The sequence below is a fragment of the Uranotaenia lowii genome, chromosome 3 (assembly GCF_029784155.1).
Source record: "Uranotaenia lowii strain MFRU-FL chromosome 3, ASM2978415v1, whole genome shotgun sequence".
Classification (NCBI taxonomy): domain Eukaryota; kingdom Metazoa; phylum Arthropoda; class Insecta; order Diptera; family Culicidae; genus Uranotaenia; species Uranotaenia lowii.
This window is the reverse complement of record NC_073693.1, coordinates 103,571,082-103,596,914: the sequence shown is the minus strand read 5'-3', so window position 1 is coordinate 103,596,914 and position 25,833 is coordinate 103,571,082. Positions and strand designations below refer to the sequence as shown.

General features: G+C 39.2%; 2 protein-coding genes across 6 annotated transcripts in view; both read right to left on the bottom strand.

The window, feature by feature from the left end:
• The window catches only part of LOC129751349 (serine/threonine-protein kinase NLK), a 306,036-nt gene extending 293,465 nt beyond the window's left edge, over window positions 1–12,571 (bottom strand). For 3 of the 5 annotated variants that reach the window (XR_008738684.1, XM_055746794.1, XM_055746795.1), the window contains exons 1-2: window positions 11,269–12,571; window positions 2,939–3,995 (exon numbers count right to left, since the gene is read on the bottom strand). Coding sequence is in view for 2 of the 5 variants with exons in the window: in XM_055746794.1 (XP_055602769.1) it covers window positions 2,939–3,144 (206 nt within the window). In the remaining 3 variants the exon portion in view is untranslated. The remainder of the gene's footprint in view (window positions 1–2,938; window positions 3,996–11,268) is intronic. The other 2 variants (XR_008738685.1, XR_008738686.1) reach the window with 2 other exon arrangements.
• A 3,833-nt stretch (window positions 12,572–16,404) lies between these two features.
• Window positions 16,405–22,054, bottom strand: LOC129751557 (ubiquitin-protein ligase E3B). The gene is made up of 7 exons (XM_055747135.1): window positions 21,421–22,054; window positions 20,021–21,363; window positions 19,522–19,693; window positions 18,456–19,457; window positions 18,257–18,386; window positions 18,033–18,197; window positions 16,405–17,819 (listed from the first exon to the last, which is right to left on the bottom strand). The coding sequence occupies exons 1-7, from the start codon at window positions 21,594–21,596 to the stop codon at window positions 17,535–17,537; spliced, it is 3,273 nt and encodes a 1,090-aa protein (XP_055603110.1). The 5' UTR covers window positions 21,597–22,054; the 3' UTR covers window positions 16,405–17,534.
• Between the last annotated feature and the right edge of the window lie 3,779 nt (window positions 22,055–25,833).

Below are 25,833 nucleotides of genomic sequence, written 5' to 3'. Positions count from 1 at the left end.
ATGGCTTTGTATTGGATGGTATTGTATTTGACCCTTTGCCCTATGTGAATCGATGACGGAAATTTGAAGATGAGCTTTAACAAAAGCTTCAACTACTCGATTTTCAACTGTTATACTGTGTTATACATTTTATTTATGTACACATCAATAGAAAGTTTTGTGAAAACGAGGCCTAAGGGTGAGTATAGCAACCATATATTTGCATCGTCCCGGGTAACGATTCTGTTTGTTTATTCAGAAAAAGTTTTGCCCCGCGCGAGTGGAGATAAACGAAAACGGCATTAAACTATTCTCACTTGACAAATAAGGATAATTTTCAAAATTCCAAAATTGCAGCTGGTTTGCATTGGAGTAAGTGAGATTCAAGCATTATTTCATTCAATCATTATTTCTATATCCTCGCTTCCTTCACTTCGGAGGTGCTCAGAGCAACTGTATAATTATTTGAAACATATGATTGGGAATTAGAGTGCCCCAAATGATCCGACTTTTAAAAAAGTTATGCGCTGTAGGCTAAAATTGGTCCTAGGCGTAGACAAGATCTCATGCCAAATTTGGGCCAGATCGGATCACGGGAAGAGGTCGCTCAACGAGCGTGAAGTTTGTATGGGATTTTGTGAGATTTTTTTCGGGAGAAACATGAAAAACCCGTTTTTCATCAATAAATTTAGTTTCCTCCGGTCGATTTCTCTTGAATACGCCCAAATTGCCCAAATTGTGACAAATATTTCTTCCGAAGGCTTCATTTCCATTAGGCCTCGTTTTCACAAAACTTTCTATTGATGTGTACATAAATAAAATGTATAACACAGTATAACAGTTGAAAATCGAGTAGTTGAAGCTTTTGTTAAAGCTCATCTTCAAATTTCCGTCATCGATTCACATAGGGCAAAGGGTCAAATACAATACCATCCAATACAAAGCCATCTTTGTTATTTGTTTTTTTTTAACCTTTTTGTGAAGTTATTTTAGCTTTGAGTAAACCCCCTTATTTTAGAGACTTGTTTCGCTACCCTGAGAGTTTTCGAACAACAACGATTTAGAAATAAAAATGATGGAATCGTTGGCATTTCTTTTCCTTGGCGGTGTTGGAGCAGTTGCTCTTAAAAGTAGTGAATTGTTGAGGCACTCTCTTTTTTAAACTCAAAATAAAGTTGATTTGGTTCAAAACAGCATTTTAGTGGCAGCCCTCAAATTTGAGTTTAACTGGGAAATCACAAAACTAAGTTCTGATAGGCACAACTAAGTTCGGCAGTCGCTGGAAGTAACATCCGGAAGTTTCTTTGTAGTTTTGACCGGGAGTATCATAACTTTACACCGCTCTGTAATTTGTTTTGACTATGCCTATTTGGACTAAATTTTTCGATTGCCCAGTCGAACTCAAAGTTGATGGTTGTCACTGAAATGCTGCCAAAACAACTTAATTTTGAGTTAAAAAAAGGAGCGTGCACTTAAGATGAAAAGAGAAGCTTTTTGTTTGACAGATTTGACAGCTGATTTGAAAGCTCCAGCAAAGCTTTCAACTGTTATACATTCATCAAAATTTTGCGCCCAGGGGCTTTTTCTATTGATGAGTGCAACAATTGCAGCTGGAATTGATTTTAAAAAACCATTAAATATAGTGTTTTAAAACTTCTGTGAGTGCAAAAACAAGTTCACATCAGTTTAAAAAAAATATTCTGATATTTTGAAAATCAAAATTAACTACAAAAGTGTGTATTTTACGTATAAAATTTTAAAGATGCATGCATCAATTCGTTTACATGAATAGCGAGTTTTGTGAAAACGCGGCCTTAGAGTTATGATAAAAATGTTATTAGACTTCAAAAGTGGACTTACTTTTTTAAGGGTGCCATTAACTCATATCGAAATGCATGAAATGGATGAAATATTTGTCATAGTTTAGGCTTAAAGAAAAACCTTATTCAAGAGCAATCGGCCAAGGGAACCAAAGTTATTGATATAAAACTGGGTTTTCATGTTTCTCTCGAACAAAATGTCTCAAAATCCCTTTCAAACATCAGGCTCGACTCGACTCGACAGTGACTGGAGTCAAGTCGAGTTACTCGACTCGTTTTTTGTAATAGAGCCCATAATTTAATTATTTATAATTCTATAATTCGTTTATTATTTTGTGACATACGTATCCAGACAGCCTGGCAGAAAAGCTATAATCCACTGTCAAATGTATTATATCGGGTTTTTTATTCTAATGCCGGTTTACATACACACACAGTGCTCAGATACATCATTCGACAATATCCTTGCTGGCTGCCTGTTTCCATCCTGATTTGTTTTGTGATAGGATATATATATATATATATATATATATATATATATATATATATATATATATATATATATATATATATATATATATATATATATATATATATATATATATATATATATATATATATATATATATATATATATATATATATATATATATATATATATATATATTTTATTTGATTTCTTTTAGACATATGCAATGCGCTGCGGTTGCGCTGAAAGGACAACGCCAGTTATTAGAAAACTAGTCAGTGCCGGTCCGGGATAGAATCTTATACCGATAATTCCACCTCCAAGGAAGTTCATTATTGGAGTAGAGTCTGATTTGTGGGTGTTCTAAATACTGGTGGCAAAATTCAAAGCAATTCAGCGGAATTAACCTTCTTTTCAGCTGGTTTATGAGGTTTAAAAGTATCAACAAGAGACTTAATTGTCAGCTGAATATAAAAAACAAACATAAAAATCTGCAGAAGGTACATATTTTGGCTAGTCAGGGTTTCTTTGGGTATAGGTAAAGTTGTGTCTAGGATAGTTAATAGTGTTAGAAATAAGTATTTCTCTTACTATTTTAAACATAAGAGGCAGGAATGTCTATCGATAACTGATTATGCATAAATGTAGCATATGATAACCCCAAACTTACCATACTACTCCGAAGGCGCCGTAACCGATGGGCCGATCCGGCTGGACGTCCTGCGGGACCGCCGGGGGTTGATAGTAGGGCGCGGCCGCCGCCAGAATCGCACCCTGTGGGCCGGCCGCCCCAGCTGCACCACCCTGTACCAGCGACATCGACACACTCATAGAGACCCCGCGCGATTGCCTGGTCGGACCACCGACAGCCGCCATTCAATGTTGGCCGGGCCGGGGGGTTGGACTTTTGGAGATTTTTTTCTTCTTGCTTGCTGCTTCGAGAACACGCACGCGGTCACGAAGCTTCCTTTGAAAATTTGCCTTTTCCTACACCCTCAATTGATTTTTTTTAACTTTTATTTCTTCTGCGAGGAGGGGTTGTGGGGTTGTTAACTAGCTCCGCATTCGAGCTATACCCAAAGCAAAAACTTTAAACGGGCCTCTTTTTTTCAATAAGCCTACGGATAGGCTAAACACACAAAACACAGATCACTAATCGAAACCAAGAAGAAAACAAGACACGGAACACACTTTGGCTCCTAACTCGACACTTCCAACAAACACTTTTCCTGCGATTTCGATTCCGGTAGCACAATTGTCACTGAGCTTGAACCAAAAAGAATGGAACCACTTCACTCGCTTCAACTCCGAAACAACTCGGATGAGCAATTAAATAATGACAATTTTTAAATGCGCCAAGGTGCTGTTTCAAAACAATAACACACGACGCGCTCCGGACCAACTAAGGAGAAAAAAATACCGATGACTTTCACGACGCCGCACTTCCTCACGAGGGGTTTGGATTTCGTTTGGCGTTGGAATAATTTTTGTTGCCTCTGCTCTGTTCTCGGTTGCGGTTTCAAAATTTTACGACCTTTTTCTCTACCTACGCGCCGCCAAGCAGCAGGGTTTTACGAGTGCACACCTGGGAGTATTTTTGGGGGAGGTTTTTTTTTGCTGGAAACCAGAAAATCGTTGGGCCCTGGGATGAGCTAGCTAGCTCTCGGTTGTTTAGGGTTTTTTTTGTCTTCTTTTTGCCGGTGACAACACTCCGAAATTTTCTGGTTCTGAAAATAGAAAAAGAAAATCGTTTGGTTATTTAATAGGTATTAGCATTCAGGTACATTTTATAGGAAATATTTTGTTGAAGGGACTTGTGATATAGCTTAGTTTGCAAGTCAGTTGCCTTCTGAGCCGATGTCCGCGAGTTCAAGCCCGAGGAATATCGTCATAAGACGATAGATATTAAAAAAGGAGTCTCTTCAGGAGGGCGAGAATTTTAAGTGCTGTTTCCGCCAGCAATCGTTTGTGCTCGCGTGAAATATGTTTGTATCGTGTGTGAGCGAGTATAGAATCAAACAATCGTCGTGAAATCATCGAATTTGCTCAAGCCATTTGTGTAGTCTATGGCCGCTTAAGATTCATATGCATTGATTCCTGAGAGAAAATATTATAGTAACCTAGTACTGTACTGAGCAACACCAGCTCACAATTGTGTCCGGAAAGTGTTGATATTTTTTGTTTAAATCGGCTGACCTTTCGATGAAAATATTTTTGACTCATAAGCGTACCTACATGCGTTAAAGCGTACTCCACATACAACATGCAGCAAATTTATGAAATTTTCAGAACAGTTTTTTTTTCATAGTTTAACGTCTCACGACATAACTTAATACACATAATCCCTAGACCCAAGAAACCATGAGCACTGAATATTTGCATTTTTATAGCTTTATACCAGCATTCAAGTACTAAATTACACTTTATCAGCACATCAAGCGCAATTTTACAACTAGCATTTTATCAGCTTTGCACAATGCTTTTGAAAAGCAACGTAGCTCTAAATCAGAATAACAAATGCTTTAGTTTCTTAGCTTTAAATTGGCACCACACAAGCAAGCTTTAATTCTTTTTAGCACTATGTAAGCACTGCACTGGCATAAGGAAAAAGCTGAATTAAAGCAAATTTAGGGCACCTGTTGCTAGAAATTCGATTCAAATAAGGCTTTTTTCAAAGATTTAGCGCGGACCTGTCCACAAGCAGAGTCACTGAAAAATATCCGAGCCATAGATGTCATATCAGTTTCTGCACTAAACAGCAGTTAATTTCGCCAAAGTTGACTCACAGAGCTCATATGATGCACATAATCAAGCTCTATAGCTGACGTTAGAGCAGAAATGGTGCTAGTTTTCAGTGCTTATGGTTCCGGCAACCGTTCTCTTATTTTTCGGACATCCGTTATTCGTCAGATCACGCTCCACTTGGTCAAACAACCTCTCTCGTTGCCCCCCTGCTCTTATCGTTCCTACCGGATTCGTAGCAAATACCTGTTTTGCAGGACAGTAGCGTAGCGTATTCGGCCAGCCTTCACCACCTTCTGGATACTAAGTTCGCCGTAGAGTCACGCGAGCTCGTGGATCATCCTTCGTCTCCACACTCCTTTCACCTGCACGCTGTCAAAGATGGTTCTTCGCTCGAATACTCCGAATAGTGTACGCAGGTCTTCCTTGAGCAATATCCACGTTTCGTGCCCGTAGAGGATAACCAGCCTAATGAACGTCATGTACAGGTTACACTTCGTGCGAGGGCTAAGTCATCTCGACCGCAGTTGCTTGTAGAGTCCATAATAGGCACGACTTCCGCTGATTATTCGCCGCCGAATCTCACGGCTAGTGTCATTTTTTGCGGTCACTAGTGAGCCGAGATAGACACTGCGTTCTATCCATCAGCTTCTCGAAAAAGCCGTTCTCGTCCATGATTTTCCGTAACTCGTCACGGTCGTTCGTGTCGTATGCGGCTTTGAAGTCGTTGAAAAGATGATGTGTAGGGAAATGGTGTTCACGGCATTTTTGGAGGACTTGCATTAATGTGAAGAGTAGACCGTCACTCCACGACGCCATGGCCTGATGACTTCCCACGAATCTTCACACTTTGTAGGCGGCATTCAGGACAGTGATCGTTCGGTAGTTCTCTCAGTCTAAATTTTCGCCCTTCTTGTAGATGGCGCATATTATCCCCCCTTTCCACTCCTCCGGTAGCTGTTCGGTGTAGGTAATCGGCCAACTTATCCGGGCCCATTTTGATGAGTTTAGCTGTGATGCCTTCCTTCCATGCCAATGGCTACCTTAACTTCACTCAACGTTCAGAGTGGCTCCTCTTCGTCGTTGGCTACACCGGCGATGTAGCTCCCCCCACCGTCTTGATGTCCTGCATGTGTGTCATTTAGGTGTTCATTGAAGTGTTGCTTCTACCTTTCCATCACCTCACGATTGTCCGTCAGGATGTCTCCGTCCTAATCCCGGCACATTTTGGCTTGCGGCACGAAGCCTTTGCGGGATGCGTTGAGTTTCTGATGGAACTTTCATGTTTCCCGGAAACGATGCAGCTGTTCCAGCTCTTCAAGGCGGCTTTTTGCGTCTGGAAAATTCGAACCCGCTGCCTGTTCCGCTGTCGGTGATTTTCCACGTTTCGACAGGTACTTCTCTTCACAACTGCCGTCCGGCGTTCTCTTCGTCCATTACCCTAATACACTCTTCGTCGAACAAGTTCGTACCACATGCACGATGACGTTCTCCGCAACGCTGTTGATGGCTGTCTTGATGGTATCCCAACATTCCGCGAAAGAGGCTTCGTCAAGCTCGCCCTCTGTTGGCATCACTGCTTCGAGCGATAGAGCGTAGTCTGCTACGAACTGAGGTTGTTTCGTATGTTGTTTACTACGGAGAGTTTTGGACGCATTTTCACCATCACCATATAGTGGTCTGACTTGATAATGGCGCATTGGCAGGATCTGACGTCGATGATGTCCGAAAAGTGCCGGTTGTCTATCAATACTCACCACAGAAGCAATATTTAGGCCATTTTTTTGCTTGGCAAAGTAGCTACAAGTAATCTCACTGAACATATTTGTCCATTTAAACACAAAACCAACTATTTTTTGCGTTTTTGCCTTGCAATATTGATTTGAAAATATAAGAATGACCTTTTTCGATCCCGGAATAACTATTGGCCTTGCTATTTTTGCGGGAAAAAGAATTCATGAGAATTCTCTGACCGATTAAGATATTATTTAGATTATTATCACATACTCGGAAGGATAGTCGAATTATTGTGCTTAAATCCGATATAACTGCTTCAAACCGAGAGAAAAAAAAAACAAGATTTCTATTGGATTTTCAACTTGTCGCACTGAAAAATATCCTGGCGCTTAGTATGTCAGGTTTGGGCTTTTTCAAAAGAGATAAACTGAGAACAGTTATGTCGCATGAGATAAAGCAAACCAAAGCAATGGCGCCTCAAATCTGATTTATGCGCTCTACTTATAAACCTGAATGAAATTTTAATATTTAGTTTGAATGATTAGCAAAAATCACCTTCGAGATTCATTTCATGAAAAATATCTTTCAAATGTTTTTTTATAAATTAAAATCTAAATATTTCAAAGAATAACATTAAACATTCCGGTGAATAACATTATATTCAACAGTTTGAACTAATCTTAAGTAAATTTTTTGATAAAATTCGTATTTTTAATAGAATTTTCTCTAGTGTGACATTCTTACGTAGAACTATCAACATAGAGACTATCACTTTGATGAAAATTTCGTATAAGTTCAGAACAAAGTATACTTGTTTGTGTTTTTATTCGAAACTTAACACTAAAAGAGACCGTTTCCAGCAAAAAAAAAAGTGAAAATGACCCAAAAGTCACAAGGGACAGTTTTGCTTGGAACGGCAGTACATAAATCACAAAATAAAAAAATTGTAATTTTGAATCGACAATAAAAATTATGAAAATGCAATAACCTGCAATTGGAATTCCTCAACGAAATTCTCATATATTGATATTATTATCTTGATTTTAAAAATATACTACGAGCTGAATCTGAATCTGAATTTTAAATTTTTATTCCGAATCTGGATTCCGCATTTTGAACCTAAATTCGAAAACGAGTTTGAAAACGATTTCTCCAAAAAAAGAGTTCGTAAAAAATCATGATTAGGGATTAGAGAGTAAAATTTACATCACATCCCTCAATCAAAAATCTGCAAAACAAACTCTGCTGTAGAGATGAGGTGAAGATATGCAGAAATTAAATTAAATTTGACGGATGGAGAAAATAGATGTGAAACAGGGAATCAAAATGAAGGATATTTGGTTAATTGAATTATGTTTAGTGAAAATAAACAAAAGTCGCTACGTTGAAAGTTTTAATTGAGAATAGAGGTGAGAAGGAATGTAGAGATGAGTTGAAGGATATGCAGAAAATATAAATAAAATTTAATAAAATAGAATAAAATAATAGTTGTAACAGCAACACTGAAGATGAATAAAATAAAATAAATATCTATGGTAACGTTTGTTATTTTGGCAACACTAGGCAAAACAAACAAAACAATGTCAGTCATTGATCTATTCTTTTGAGTGACAGACGTGTCTGTCTCTGAATTGAGATTCATAGAATCGTAAAATTACGACAATGTCGTTATTGGTAGAATAAGGACAGAAAGAGCATATTTTAAAGGCTGCTGCTACGAACAAAATTGTTTTTGATTAAGCCTCCGGTGGAAAGACGGATTGGCACAGGGAGCGCAGATTTTAAAGGCTGCTGCTGCGAACAGAATTCTTTCTGATTCGGTTCCTGGATAAAGATGGGTTTGCTTTAGAAAGCACAGATTTTTAAGGCTGCTGCTGATTGCTTATTTTGATTTGGTCTTCCTGTGGATATAGACGGAATTGGGAGCGCAGATTTTTAAGGCTGCTGTTGCTGATTGTTTGTTACGATGTGGCCTAGCGGTGAAAAAAGATGGAATTGGCTTTGGAAGCGCAAATTTTTAAGGCAGTTTATGTTGATTGTTTGCATTGATTTGGCCTTTCGGTGGAAATCGACGGAATTGGCTTTTTAGGAACACAGATTTTTAAGGCTACTGCTGCTGATTGTTTGTTATGATTTGGTCTTCCGGTGGATTAATGGCTTGGCTTAGGAAGCAGATTTTTAAGACTGTTGCTGCTGATTGTTTGTTTTTACTTGACCTTCCGGTGGAAAAAGACGGAATGGCTTTGGAAGCGCAGATTTTCAGGAAGCTTCTGTTGATTGTGTGTGTTGATTTGGCCTTCTGGTGGAAAGAGACGGAATTGGCTAAGGAAGCGCAGATTTTTAAGGCTGCTGCTGATTGTTCTTGATGATTTGGCTTTGCGGTGGAAAAAGACGGAATTGGCTTTGACATGTCAGATTTTCAGGCAGCTTATGTCGATTGTTCGCATTGATTTGGCCGTTCGGTGAAAAAAGATGGAATTGGCTTTGGAAGCGCATATTTTTAAGGCAGCTTATGTTGATTGCTTGCATTGATTTGGCCTTCCGGTGGAAAAAGACGGAATTGGCTTAGGAAGAGCAGATTTTTAAGATTGTTGCTGCTGATTGTTTGTTTTGACTTGGCCTTACGGTGGAAAAAGACGGAATTGGATTAGGAAGCGCAGATTTTTAAGGCTGTTGCTGCTGATTACTTTGATTCAGCAAATTTATTCAACCAAGTAGGCTTATAACACTTATTAGATTGTTTGTTTTGATTTCGCCTTCCGGTCGGATTGGCTTAGGAAGCGCAGATTTTTAAGGCAACTTGTGCTGATTGTTTTTTTTGGTTAGGCCTTCCGATGGAAAAAGACGGAATTGGCTAAGGAAGCGCGGATGTTTAAGGCATCTTCTACAGATTGTTCGTTTCGATTTGACTTTCTGGTGGAATAGGACAGATTGGCTTATTGCTGCTGATTTTTTTTTGCTTTGGCCTTCTGGTTGGGAAGATTGTTTCTATCGAATTATTCCGGCTCTCGTAAACAGAGACAGAGTGACAAGAAAAGTTTAAGAAAGCTGTTGGTAAAAATGTTTCCGGATTGTTCCGGTTCTGGTCAACAAAGACAGAGCGAAATTTATCACACAATTCAGAAAGATTTTAAACTAAATTAACCTAAGTTTAATAGATATTTTCTCACACGGATAATTCTAGCCTGTTTTATCTAAAATTTGTCAAAATCTGGATATTCGTTTCTAAAATTTTAAGCAAAAAAAAAAACAAGCAAATTTGTTCAAAACTCAAAAATTATAAAAAAAAATCAATATAAAGGATTAAAAATTCCAAGAATATTAGGTACCGTCAACTGGGGCATTATGCAAAACTTTTCAATTTCAATGGCTTCTAAACCCTTAATGTCCACAGCTAATCATACCCCTTGTACATCAAAAGTTTTAAGGCTGATGGGACATCAAATTATGTTGTCAGAAAAATTATTTGTTGCACCAGTTATTTTTAAGTTTACAAAAACATGCGATTTTCAACCTACTAAGAAAAAGGGGTAAGTAGCACAAATTTTGTTTTTATTGGAAAATCAAATGAAACGTTCAAAAATTCAAAGTTTTGGATATATGTGTGATGTCATAATGCATAAAGTAGCAATTGCAGTAATTTTTTGTTTTGTTCGAATTGAATTATACTTTTTTTCTATCAAAAATGTTTTTAAAGAAAATGTATAAGGGTGCTGCATACATTTAGGGGTAAAAAATACTACAAAAAAATCTACTGGTTGAAATCATAAAAATGTTTGGATGTATAAAATTTTGAAATTATCAAATTGGTGATGCAAAACAATCACATTTCAGTATATGGAAACGAGATTGAAAAGATAAATCTTTGATTTTCATTTTGATGCATTCTAGCCCACACAGTAAACGAAAATTACCGAGTTCGGTAATTTTTTTACCGAAATCCTAACATGTGTAAATCGTTAAACTGTTCGGTATTTTTTTCGGTACAAAATAAACGAACATCGGTAAATCGATTCTTCATTTATTTTTTACCCAAAAAAATACCGAACAGTTTAACGATTTACACATGTTCGGATTTCGGTAAAAAAATTACAGAACTCAGTAATTTTCGTTTACTGTGCATACTGGTAACTAAATTATAAAAATATTTATTTAAAAAAATTGGGGATTGTCACAAAATTTTTCATCCCAACTGTGTTAATATAGGATAACAAAATCAATAAAAAGTTTGTAGGTGATATCATTAATCCAATCCGTCAATTGAATAAAGTTTTTTACGGCATAGAAAATGTATAAAATTGTGCATCTATTGCTCGATTTTTTCAATTTTCTATGAGAATCATTATTGAATTTTGACAGAAGTTAATTATCACCCTACCTTCGCATCAGCAGGGTAAAGCAAGTCATGAGAGTCTATAATTAATGTAACCATGAGATGGCACTGGATAACCTAAGCCTTCGCTTGCGTGTTGGAAGTGATTCCAACACCGTAGCTAAACAATACTCTTGCTGGGTACTTACCGAAATAGGAAGCAAACTTTTGGAAATTTCCTGCTTTGGATTCCAGCTGTTTCCGGGATATCCAAACTCAGGAGCCCAACAACATCACCACCAAAGAGTAGTCGAGAATCTTTCGATTGTGGTTAACTTGGTTAACTGGTTACGGTGTCTCCGCAGTCAGCTCAATCCGGGGAGTTCTGGATTCTGGTCCCAGGTTGTCCCTCCAGGCACTGAACACTTTCCACCCCTGCTGCTGCCCCGATCCGAGGCTATGCTACTTTGTTAGATCACCACTGACACACCACCATTTTTTGGGGACAACAAAAAATTGAAAATATGCTTAAACACACTTCAGCCAGCCCCAACTAGTTTCAGCTAAGTTAAGTGTCTCTTTATAGAAGAGCTTAGCTGCTGCTGCTAGCTTTTTTCCTCTTTATTTTTTGACAGTTCCCAGGGAGGTTATTGTTTACTGCCTTGCTGCTCCAAGTTATGCTCGCTCACCACCCCTTCGTTTTTGTTGGGAGATTCTATCACGCACACACATTCACCGGGGAGAGTGCGTTTCTTTAGCTCGTAATCCACATAAATGCCATAAACGCCACTTCAAGGGAGTGAAGTAGAAGCAGCTGTCACGAAAAGGGCTCTCTCTATTCTTTAATGCTCGTGAACACTCTCTGGTTTCTCTCACTTTTGCTCTTCTAGTAAGAAGATGTAATGACAAACAGACCGATTGGCCGAATAGAACAAAATGGATAAACGGCTTTTACACAGAATAAAGGGAAATGTGATGAAAGCTATACTCTGGTACACCCCAACAACTCGCATAGAGCAGAAGCTAGTTCGTATATTCTGTTACACAGCAGCAATTCTTTGGTCGTTGTAGGAAATGAGAAAAAGGAAAATGGAAGGTCTTACTGATTTCGGACTTTCCTCAGCAGAACACACAAAACACTCGCGAGTATGTTTCCTGAACGGAATCAACACACTTCCTTCCTTCAGCTTTATGCTATCACTCAAATTGATGTGATAAAAAGATTTAAACAAAAAAAAACGCAATCACAATCCTACCACCGATTTCCGTTAAATATACAAATCACTTGTAGGGAATTAACATTTCAAACGAACACACGCCCTTGCAAACAACAATGTCCTCTCACAGCGGAAACCAAACACTTCCAGTACTTGTTAATAATTTTTGTTCCAAATGTGAAGTACTTGTATCAATATGTTCCCCTTTTGTTGGTTTCAGCTTGGAAGTTGTTTGTAGGTACTTTTATTGTTCGGGAACGGAGAAACCGCACTGACGCGTCCAAACTCAACCAAATTTACTCGGAGACTGATTCTCTTTCTGATTCTGACTGGATCGGATTGGGGAAACCAACATAAAATTGTTGTTGCATAAAGAATAAACTAAAAAGGGTCACCAACACATGACTGCAATCATCTCGCCCATCCCGCGAGACGAGAGGAAAAGCGCTCTAGCTAGAATGAAACGGTGTTAGCAAACAAAACATTATCCGCTGCTGGTGTGATAATGTGCGTGAGAGCGTGGCGTAAAAGTCTATCGTGAGGAGCGGAAAATGCGAGGAAAAGTTCTATGCTGCGAGAGCGTTTTCAAATGAGAGGCGTTGTTTATGGCTCTCCCAGTTGTTCCAACATACACCCATACCAACGCATTTATGCTGCTTTCGGCAACTGTCATGCTCATCGCTTTAGCAGTGGGTGCATTCTTGCGAGGGGTTCCTGTAAAAGTTATAGTTTTTTACTAAAAGACACGATGAAAAGTTTTCTTTACTGTTTTAAGATTTCAGGACACTGGAGAACACAAGACACAGTTCGGGCTAGACTTGCTTTACTTTGGCATACGAGGAGAATGTGACTTGTCAACGGCGATTAATGTTAAGCACACCGGGCCACGTGAGCCTTGCTACATTAGGAACCAATAAACGAAAGAATCCTCGTAGCCGAATTCGAGTGCAAACATACGAACAAAAAGGAGCTGTTTGTGGAACTTTGCTCCGACAATAAAATTGTTATTTGGCTGGTAACGAAAAACGTAACTAAAAAAAAGCTAACTTGTGCAAAATTTCAGCTCAATGGATCGGACTGGATTCAGGGCCTCCTTATTAAAGCCCTCAAATTTTTGGAATTTTTACTTAAGCTGAAGAACGACTTTCTGGGTCTCGCTATTTGGAACTCCGGTGGTCATAAATGGATAACATTTAAGAATTAGGCTTGTTAAATAACTATAACACAACTCGCGCTTAACCACATATAATCGATGCACTTTGCAATGTGTTTTTTGTGTTACCACTGCATAATGATAACAATGGCAAAAAAAAATAAAAAAAACACCACAATCATAAAAAGAAATACAAACATTTCAAAAATGGCAAAAACTACTAATAAAAATTATTGTTTTATTAAATTTTATTAAATTTATTTGGTAGACTGTTTCATTTTTTGTATCGTACCCAACAATGTACTCTTATTTCATGAAAATCTTTGCACTTTTCCTCGAACATGACTCATGAGCTTCTGCACAAACAAATTACCCACCATTTTCACCACTTTTGGCCAATCCTTTTTAAATTTTCCGCTGTCATCAGCTGGTTTTATGTATTTTCAGAGCTTTGCTCTGGTCAAAGCCCAAAAAGTCTCGATTGGTCGTATGTCTCGGGACAATTTGGCGGATTCATGGTTTTTGGCATTTGTACCACCCTAGTGTGTCGTTGGCGTAATGACAATTATGACGGGTCCATCATACTGCTTGATCATCGGCAATAAACGCTTCTGGAGGCATTCCTTGATATAGTTCTGGGTGTTCATTATTGATTCCGATGTGACGTACGTGCTAGATACATGCACGCTAACTTTTGCCTACCCCTTAAAGGCGTAAAATTGACCCGTTATTGAGAACCTCCACGATCTGTCAAATAACGGGTCATTTTATCGGGTCAATATTACCCTTTATTTCAAAAAGCTCGAGTCCGCTTCAAAGGGGTAGTTTTAGATGTTACATTGAAAGCGTTATTATTTGTTCGGTAAATTGCTGGATGGAGAAGATTGTAAGTATTTTATTGTATAATTATTTTGCTTCCTTTGTGAGATTTTAATTATTCATGTTATTATTTCAGAACTGCACAGCTCCGGACGAGGACGTTGAAAATTTTTAGCCGATGAGTGAAACCGGAATCGCGGTGGATTGACATGAATGGTAAATAAAAAATGGTGAATTATTTTATTTATTAAAATTTTTTAATAAACCAAATGAAACATGATATTTGTAGTGATTTATTTCCCAGCAAACATATTTTCCATAAGCGGTTCTTAAAATTTCCACCATACGAAAGCGTCTCGAATAAAGGGTAATTTTCATCCGGTCGTTTGGAATAAGGGGTAATTTTGATCCGCTACAAGCGTTATGAGGCTGAGTACCCCTTAAGGGGTACAGCGACTTTATCCTTAAAAAGGAGTTTTCCCAGTCTTATCGAATAACGGGTCAAAAGTATTCGTTATTGACCCGTTATTGAGAACCTCCACTATCTGTCAAATAACGGGTCATTTTATCGGATCAATATTACCCCTTATTTCAGAAAAGGAAAGTCCGCTGAAAAAGGGTAATTTTGGAACTTGCGAAGTTTCAACTGTTGTTACTTTGCTTTGTCCGATGAAGCGGTTATGGAGAGAGATTTCGGTAAGATTTTAATTTCATATTCAAATTGCTAACATTAATCAGAAATTGTTTTCCTTTAGATAATTTTACCAGCTGGACTCCAACGAAACAAGGATTGAGCTGTGGATTGGAAATAAACTGGTAAGTTACATATGTATTTTTTTTTTAATTTAATTTCTTTATCTTAAAATTCGATTTGGTTTTAGGATTTGCCCACTGAAATAAGCGGACAATCAACTTGCGATTCGTAACCAGCCTCGAAAAGAATCAGCATAAAAAATTTAACAAAAAAGTGTCGTGAAAAGTGGTAATTTTCATAGTTTTTTTTATTTTTAGCATTGAAATAAATGAAATTAAAATTATTTTGTTGGTTTTATTTCTTTCTAACGAACAAAATTCCTTTAAGCAAATACTCGAACCTCCACCAATCGCAAGCGTTTCAAATAAGGGGTAATTTTCATCCGCTACAAGCGTTATCAAGGTGAGTACCCCTTAAAGGGTACAGTGGCTTTATCCTTAAAAAGGAGTTCTCCCAGTCTTATTGAATAACGGGTCAAAAGTATTCGTTAAGGGGTAGCCAAAAGTTAGCGTGTATTTTACCGCACTCGCAAATTGCCTGTCACACCATCACCTTGTTGCCAAATTTTTCGGTGAAAAACGTCTTCTCCGTTTCGGGGATATCCTCGTCCTTGCGTACAGTGAAGTAATTGTGGCCTAGGAAGGGTTTTATAGTCAAATTTCACGTACGAACACATTTCAGAACTTTTGCAAAATATTGAATCATACAGGATCCGAACTCTTGGTTTGACAGAAGCGGCTTGATTTGGCTTCCTTTAATTTTTTTCTGCTTCAGGTACGTCTTGAGCCCAAATCGCGGAAGCCGATGGTTTCTGTTTGTAGGCATCCCTGACCTCTTTGTCGATAGCAGGACTTACAGGACCAGATTTTCGACCACTCCCCGGTTCATCTTCAAATGTTCAATGCTCACCATATTTTTTCATAGCTTCCGTACCGCTCCGACGCTCACATCCTCTTCTTCAGCCAATTTTCTCAATGAGATTCCACCCACAGTACACCACTTGTGCACGATACTTTCTTCTCTTCTCCGGAGTAAGACCACGCATTTTGAAATGTAATCACAAACTAAATGTTTTTTTATGTTATCACGTACGTACATAAATGTGTAAACAAAAGGACGCAGCCAGTAGAATTCGAAAAAAAATATACGATTAAAAATGACCGTTAACATTAGGTGTGCTTATAATTTTTAAAACAGTCTATAAACGTACTCTCCTTAATCACTTTTTCTCTCTACATCTAAGGTGAAATGTAAACGCGATATTCCAGGTTGAAAAAAAATTTGTCCACATCAGTCGCGTTCGATCTCTTTCGTCTAATTTTGTCAAAAATCAAACAAATTGTCATCAATTCAATAAAAAGGGCCACATTTTTTCACAAATATTTGTTTATTATATTCAACGTACATGTTTGGACATCTATACAATTTACTTCGAACGATATAAGGATAGTGTGGTAGTGGATATAAAATAATGAAACCTCACAGACGGCCGACCTATCATCACTGGGAGGTACAGAGGTACATAGCTAAACTAAAACTACAGAACTAAGAATATTATCAATTGAACTTCCGCAAAACGGTCCACTTTATTGCACCGAAGCACCACCATCTGGTAAAATACACCTTGGTGAATTTTTAAATTGCCGGAAGTAAACACCAAATTCAGACTCTCTACACTCGCCGTTATGTTTCACATTAAACATCGAATACTATCATGCTTATATTTCTGTTTATGTGTGTATCGCTACAATACATTATATCGCTGTCCTCACCACTTCATTATTCACAGCTCTTTTTTTTTGGTAGCGAATTTCTGTTTATGTACTTATTTCTCATCTTGAAAATAAGGAAAGTACGTTTGAATGTGTTTACGTGTATATGTTTGAATGTTTGTGTGTGGCTGTTCGCTACCTACAAAAGTGCCAAAATCAGCTTTTAAAGTTGTTTTCTTATCAAATTTACATTCATATTACTTAGCGTAATGTAACGTAACCAATATTGTTCACATAGATTTGAGTGCTAATTTGACAAGAAGACAACTTTAAAGGCATCGTAATATGTTCATTCTTTGTGTGTCAAAATTTGACTCGGTAAAAAATATTTCATACTATCACAGTTACAAACACTTTCGCGTTTTTTTTCTCTCCATTAATCATGCAAGATTTGCTATTTTCTGTGTTTCTTTTTTCATTATTCACTATTCAAAAACTTATAGAAAAATATAGTGTACATATTATGGTAGAGGTTCTATGAGCTGCTAGTTGAAAAAGAATTTTCTAAAGATTATACGTTTCAAATAAACTTTTTCGGTTCTATTTTTCATGATTATTGTTCAGTTTTTTTTTTCAAAATATTTGGTTTTGATCCGAAAATAGTTTTACTTTCAGCTTCTCGTCATTGTAATAAATAAAACATACGGTCAAAAACATAAACAATATAAAAATAAAATACAAACCAGTACGGGGATTTCTACAACTACTAGCTAAACCATTGCGTTGCACATTTTTTCCGAATATTTACGACACCACCTTCTTAGGAAAGCTCAAACCCGGTGTTGCTGGAAATGGCATACCGGAGTTTGTCCCGCAGCATGCTCTTTTTCTGATAGTTGGGAAGCTTCAGCAGATTGAAACAGGTCGACGATGTGGGCAGCCGATTGAGGGGATCCTTTTTGCGGATAGTGAAGAAACCCCGAATGACCGATCCCACCGTATCGCCGATGTCCTCGTCGTCGCCAACCTCGACGCAGCGAATCGAAAACGGTGGCTCCAGATGCGCGAAGCCCAGTAGCGGTGGCTTTGAGCAGCTGGTGACGAACTGAAAAAAGGCAACGGTAATTAACAGCGATATGGCAAGAACTGATGACTCCAGGATGAACGAACTTTTCAACCCGGAGTATCGTGTCTACTTTTATTTTTCTTGAAACATAGTGACCACCACAAACCAAAATCACCACAAATTTCCCCAAAAACCGAAATCAGACCCAGCAAACAGATGGTCACAGCGAAAAAAGTACCCGCCAAGACTCACCTTAAGAAACAGCTTCTTCTCCTCTTCGCTGAAATCTTTAGCAAGAATGTCCCACAGCCAACCCACGACCCTATGGCCATCATGGAAGCCCCCATAGTACTGCGTATGCTTTCGCAGGTCCTTCAAATCCAGCGGAGCCGTGTCACCGGAAATGAGACGTTGCAGCTAAAATGGAGGAGAAGCGATTAAAATCTCAATTTCACGAAGGATTTTTATTAAATTACTTCCGGTGTCGAAAAGAGGGCCAACCAATCTGGATTGACAATACAGCGAAAGCCTCGAATAAAGGCGGCAGTTTGATCCCGGATTTGTGTGTGCATACGAAAATACGCCATATAGTGGATATAGTTGATTCTAAAAAAACACAGAGGATCAAACCATGAAGTAAAAATTTCTTGAAAAAGATTTCCAAAGCAAACTTACTTGTTATCATTGTTGACTCCACGTGCCTTCCCTCCAGGGTACAACTCATGGGTGACGATCTTTCCCATCACATCCTCATCTACACTGAACGTCAAATCGAGATCGGCCACATCGCCCTGATAGTGTTTTATGAAAGTTAAACTTCGATAAAGTTCTTTGTCCAACGACGGAAGCTCGTCCATGCAGCTGTACAAAGCCTGTTGCGTCTGTCCCAGCACCTGGGACAGAAAGAACGAAGCAAACGGAACATCTACGACGATTCCCTCATAAACGGCTTTTCCCAGCATGCGGCCAACAAACTCAAACAGCTGCAGATGATTCTCCTGCATGTGAGAGGTCGGCGAAGGATACAGCCGCTGTTCGGTCGTAGTTTTGAACAGATTCAACGAGGGGTCGAACACCCTTTTTATAGTTTCTTCCAAGAATTCTTTAAACACACCATCCTGATCGATTCCTGCCTCGTCCAGACCTTGTTGGTTGATGAAACGTACCCTTATGACACCTTTCAAAGCGTGAGGAGGCAGTGCTGCCAGCTGTCGATAGCCATCCTCAACTATACGATCCCGATGAACCGTAACCAGTGCGGAACTAGGGGAAGCACAAGCTGACTCGGTCAAACCCAAAACAGCCTTCTCGTTCTGAACGAACTTCCGGAACAACTGAACCCGATCCTCGTGCGGTATAATGTGAGGCATTTTCTGCAACAAAATCTGCGTATGCTTCTTCCCCTTCTCCAAGTCGGTTAGGAAATGTGAGGGTCGGATGTCCCGAATGAGCCAGTGGTTTTGCGGAGCGAACTGCCTTCGACAGTCACGGCGATACAGGCACAGGAGTAGCGTGTGGATTGACACAAACAGAGGGGCACTGGTGACGGTTTTGATGTCGAAGATCTGATCCTGAATGGTTCGGTAAAGGAATGTGTTCAGAAAGTGTGACAGGGCGATGTAGTCGTTCAGACTAAACGGGGACTGCTGCTCGTACATTTCCAGGTCGTCGAGAATTCTGGAGGAATTCCAAAATGTTATCAGTTTTAAAGACTAGAAAACCAAAGGATAAAACAACTTACGTCACGTAATGAGTCATACAGTCGCAAAAGAGGGATAACATCAGCAGCGGGGGTTCGTAGTTGACCTGATTGACCTGTAGCAGCTCGATGAAGCCTTTCAAACCGCAACTTGGACCGAGGGATCCGAACAGCAGCCACAGGTCGTGCAGAACGGTGTCGTTGTAGCAGAGACCTTGAAGAAACAAACGTAAATCATTAACCGTATCGAAATGACTTAAATTAACTCGCTCCTCCATAAATTTATTGACACATCTAATCGCATTAATTTTTTCCGACAATTTCCCCTAATGAAGACAACTGATAATACAGACAAGTTTTTCCGAATTAGACAAAGCACGAGCTTACATATCAGGGTGCCTTCAGAAAAAAAAATCCCTTAAGGAATGAGTTAAGTTCTTCAGACTGTAACCAGTATGTTTTGGAAAAGTAAGTACTACCTAATACTACGGAAAGTGGTGGCTTCAGAGAATGAACGTAGAATATATCTTCAAAAACTTACCAGAAAGAATATCCAACCTCAGCTGCGACAACGCATGCAACGCCGAATGATAGATGGCACAAGTGAGCGCCACCCGCGATATATCGGCGCAGCCAATCTTCCGGAACGTCTTGCTGCTACTTCGTTTTTCCCCACCCGTCGACGCCACCACCCCCTTGATCGAGCTCCTCTCAAAGGTCAGCGCTCGTTTCAGCAAATTCCCAGTGCTGAACGGCCCACTCGGAATGGTATACTCGATGGCTTCGTACCCAACGGAAAGATCCTTTAGATTATCTCCGAGTAGGAGTTTAACAATTCTATGGTTCCATAGGAGGTGAATCTGCTTTTTGATGAGGGAAAGATTTTCGTTTTGAAGTCTCTCTTTACCGGGGGTGAACCACCCGAGAAGTTCATGCCACTGGGAAAAAGCACCACCGGAGTGACCCACGCTGCTGAGGATTCCATTTAGGAGTTGGGTTACGACAAAGGTGAATGTTGGGTAAGCCAGTTTGGAAGCGTTTTCCGGCGGTTCCAGATAGTATAGATGCACTATGTTGGCTAGCAGCGCGAGGATATGACTGTTTTGGAGAGTATTGACTACGTATTTCATAGAAGCGTCGATACCGAGGAGATCCAGGGATTTTTCTAGGATATGATGCGTTTGCAGATTGTTAAGACACTCTTGTGTAAACTGCTCCAGCTGGAAGATGATGCCGGGGACCGAGAGGATTTGAACGAGGAATTGGGACATGAGGTTTTCGCTAAAGCTACTGGATATAAGGGGTCTCACAGAAAGCGTCATTATGGCTGTAAGTGAGATCGGTTTCAGGGTGATGACTGTTCGGCAGGTGCCTTTTACAAGAACGTTCCTCAGGGTAAGGTAGAAGCCTTTTTGAACCAAATCACCCATAATGTTGCTGCATAGTTGTAGCATTCCTGGTTTTAATCCTACTAGGGATTTATTCCTCAAAAGTACCCAACTGTTAATCGATGTGAAAGCGACTAGGGTGTGCAAATACAGTGCCAATGAAACGCTATCGCTATGGGCTTCCGGTTTCAGCTGCTCAATAACGTTGCAGCAACGGAAGAGCAGCTTTTTAATGTGCCTTATCCAAGCTAGGCTGTAGTCTTTGTTCAGAGCAACTCCGATGTAGCTCGTCTTCGGTGAATCTGACTCTAAGCTGGCGATAAGATATCTGCAGAGTCTCTCTAGCCGATCCTGGTTAGCTGGGTTGGTAGATGCGTTGGCAGATTTCCACAGCAGCAGGAAGTGGGAGGCTGCATGGTAGATTTGTAGACTGGATTTCAGCTCGATATCTTTGGCCGGATTTGTAACCGGTGGAAGAAGGTCGTCAAACTCCTCGCTAAAAAGTATTATAAAATTAAAGTTAAGAATAATTACTTTAAATTAGGCTTCTTACAGAATCATTCGTCGGAACCGCACTCTGGCCATCCATCCGCGAATGCATCGCTGTAGCAGGACGATTGCCCTGTCGCGCTTCTCCTCCAAAGCCCTTTCATTAGCTCGTTCTTCCCTGGCAGCTTTTGTTTGCTCCAGAAAGCTCTCCTTTTTCGTTTCGTTCGTTTTTCCAAACATTTCGCTTGGAAATTCTTTCTTTACAATGCTCACAGACCAGGATACTAATTTTCCGATTTCACAGAATCTGTGTTCGTCTCATTTCAATCCAGTCGACTCGAAACCATTGATAAATCGAGGAAAAACTACGTTTCTGTTTTGATTCCCAAAACCCACCCACGCAAGCAAAGTTCAATTTTCCGCAACCACGGCAAAGCAAACAAAAAACTCGTTCTCGTCCCTCCACAAGCAAAAACGAAAATATTTTGGTCCCACTGACGGGCTATGACGCATCCAAACTAGAATTTACTTTTATCGGATTATTCGGGGGATCCCGCTTTCGAAAACCGAAACAAAACGATCCGCCACACTTCCGGTTCCTATTGCACAACTTTTCGTTCCGATCCGAGCCGGTTCGGTGCAGAAAATAAACGATTTTCACAGCACTTCTCCATTTTTCTGCGCGAATGACGACTGATGGGCGATTTTCTGTTGACATTTCTTCTTTTTGTTGTATTTTCCGAACAGCTGTTTGGAGATGGATTCTAAAATCTTATTGGAATAAGAAGTTGCACGCAATAAACCATGCAAAACTTGCAAACAAGACTGTGGGCTAGATTGAAAAGAAAAATTTGATTCTAGATTCTGAATGGAAATTTAAATTGAAATTTTTTTCTAGGATCGAAACGCTTTCATAAAATGAATAAAAAAAATTCATTTTTCTGAACTCAGGTGTCAGAATTCAGATTTCAGATTCAGATTCAGTTATTAGATTCAGATTTCAGATTCAGATTTCAGATTCAGATTTCAGATTCAGATTTCAGATTCAGATTTCAGATTTCAGATTCAGATTTCAGATTCAGATTTCAGATTCAGATTTCAGATTCAGATTTCAGATTCAGATTTCAGATTCAGATTTCAGATTCAGATTTCAGATTCAGATTTCAGATTCAGATTTCAGATTCAGATTTCAGATTTCAGATTCAGATTTCAGATTCAGATTTCAGATTCAGATTTCAGATTCAGATTTCAGATTTCAGATTCAGATTTCAGATTCAGATTTCAGATTCAGATTTCAGATTCAGATTTCAGATTCAGATTTCAGATTCAGATTTCAGATTCAGATTTCAGATTCAGATTTCAGATTCAGATTTCAGATTCAGATTTCAGATTCAGATTTCAGATTTCAGATTCAGATTTCAGATTCAGATTTCAGATTCAGATTTCAGATTCAGATTTCAGATTCAGATTTCAGATTCAGATTTCAGATTCAGATTTCAGATTCAGATTTCAGATTCAGATTTCAGATTCAGATTTCAGATTCAGATTTCAGATTCAGATTTCAGATTCAGATTTCAGATTCAGATTTCAGATTCAGATTTCAGATTCAGATTTCAGATTCAGATTTCAGATTCAGATTTCAGATTCAGATTTCAGATTCAGATTTCAGATTCAGATTTCAGATTCAGATTTCAGATTCAGATTTCAGATTCAGATTTCAGATTCAAATTTCAGATTCAGATTTCAGATTCAGATTTCAGATTCAGATTTCAGATTCAGATTTCAGATTCAGATTTCAGATTCAGATTTCAGATTTCAGATTCAGATTTCAGATTTCAGATTCAGATTTCATATTCAGATTTCAGATTCAGATTTTAGATTTCAGAATTAAAATTGTGATTCAATTAATCGACATAAAAATTTAAAAAAGGCTTTAGGCGTTTTCTTTATTTCTTTGAGGCTGTTTCCAAATTTGTCGTTAAACAATCTCAATTACCATTTCAGATAACCGCGATTCTTATAATCTGCTTACCGTTAAAATTGTTGAAATGCTTCCTTAGATTGAGTAACTCATTCTTTTCGTTAGATTCTTCGATGCATCGCCGTAATTGACTTACTGGGAGGTCTCTTTCCACGGTAGATTTTATCCATTAAAGTGCATTACCGTCCGGCGTTAACCTTTAGGTGACCCCAACCCTCGGAGTGCCTTCCGGGAGCCATTTCTTGAAAAACCGTAATAAGTGCGCTACCATCATCAGCAGTAATGAGTTGTCTCCCAGGCCACATGTCAGGCTCCAAGGTCCATCTCGCTTAAGCCGGACGCCTGATGATGATGTCCAGGGCAAAGTTGCTGCTACATAATAGACTCAATGACCCCTCAACTTTTTCCCCCGTGCGTTCCGTGTCATTAGTTTACTACTTGAATGGTCGGAATCAGGTTCCAAAGAGTGCTATCTCATGATCATCATCCGCCGTCGACTTTCCTGTCCCCTCAATACTTAATCCCATTCACGGCCGAACCATTAAGGCCTTGGTCGAGCCGTTTGTTGTAACGATAATGATGATTCTCCGCCCCAATCTCAATTTGTGTGTGAAACTGCGTGCGGCCTCCCTTTGGCCTTAGCTTCCAGTGAGCTCCGGGGCCAAGCGAAGATAAATACAAAATGGAAGACCACACCGAAGTTGAATTATACGAATGTGTTAACAAGACATTTTGAGGTTTATAAATTACCCGAACGAGAGTATAGAGATGAAAAAAGCAAAAAAGAAAAACCGCGAAGAGATAGGGCGGAAGATCTGTAGGAAAAGCTAATCTACCCGCGGGCTGTCTTTTTTTGCTTCCTTACGAACCGCGACCAAACCGTGTCCAAGGTTCCATCCGCGGGCGCATGACGACGATGGAGACGATCCTCGTGTCTTTGGGAATAGATTTTCTTCCCGCTTCATCTTCATGAACAAATCTTATGGCCGGAGGAAAAAGAGATCTATAAGTTAGGCAATGTTTGATTGATTAAAAAATTATTTAAAAATAAAAACTACAGGATTTTAGTCAAAACCAACTTAATGGGCTGATTCTGATTTCTTGAAAAGCAACATTTACAAGTCTACAAAAATCAAACATGGAGTGGTATGCAACGAATAAAGTCCAAGTGATGCCAATAAAAATGGCTTCTCCCAATATACCAAAGTTTAGCCAAGTTGAGAATTCCATCGCCAAATTGAGTTCTCATTCACTCATTTCTTACTTCTTACTAACATTTTAAGTCTATTAATTAATTCTGAAATCTGGAATCTGAATCTGAAATCTGAATCTGAAATCTGAATCTGAAATCTGAATCTGAAATCTGAATCTGAAATCTGAATCTGAAATCTGAATCTGAAATCTGAATCTGAAATCTGAGTCTGAAATCTGAATCTGAAATCTGAATCTGAAATCTGAATCTGAAATCTGAATCTGAAACCTGAAATCAGAAATTGCAGTCTGATTATCAAGTTTGAAAAATCTGGTGACTTTAAATGTTTTAAATTTTTCAACTCAAAATTGAAGGCTCTATCATATCATAATGCTTTCTATTGTATAGGTGGATTCCATACAATGTTTATTACATCGCATCTGAGTGTAAAGCCATCATAACTGCAATAACGCTGCAAAACATTACCTGTACATTATCCGAGTTAAATTATGCACCTTCATAAGCTTAATACTGCTTGGAAAACACCTTCTCGGCGGAATTCTCAAAAGAATCGTCCCGACGATAGAATCGACCACCCCACTCAATATAAACATCGGTTAAACCGGCACTTTTCGCCGCCCTCAACCTCAAACCGGGTCCTCGCGACGCAACTCCACATCGCTGCTGGGAACGACAGTATTTCGGCAAATCCTCCCTAATGAGCCGGAGAAAAAACATCCATAAACTCTTATCCGGAATAAATTGAAAATTAATTCAATCTGTTATCACCCTCGGCTCTCTTACAATGAGTCTCAGGAAGACTCCCTCATCCAAGGAAAGGCGCTATTGGAAGTATCATTTTTTTTTCAGAGGTTTCTCGTCTCGCTTCAGATTGTATGTTATTCAATTCACCGGAGAGCAAGAGATTCAACAGAAGTCGTCGTTTGTCGTCATAAAATAACACTTAAAACCTCCCAAAAGCTCTTTGAGATTTTACCGCCTCGTATGGATAACTGACTGACTGTTGGAGCTCTTTGAGAGAGCTGATGCTGCAAGTCGAGTAGCTAAGCTGTCATCCCAGGAAAGGGGAGGGAGGAGGTTAAATGTCCTCTTGTCCGCCCGCGTGCCCGTCTGCTTCGGTGCGCTATCTACGCGCGCTACTCTCATGCTTTGCTGCTTAAAGGCCGTTCCGTTGACGCTAAACGGTTCCTCGGGAGCGCCCTGATACCGGGGCCACAGACAAGCAGATGGAACCAGCTCAATTGATGAGGTATACTCCCAGATCTACTTTGATATATTTTATT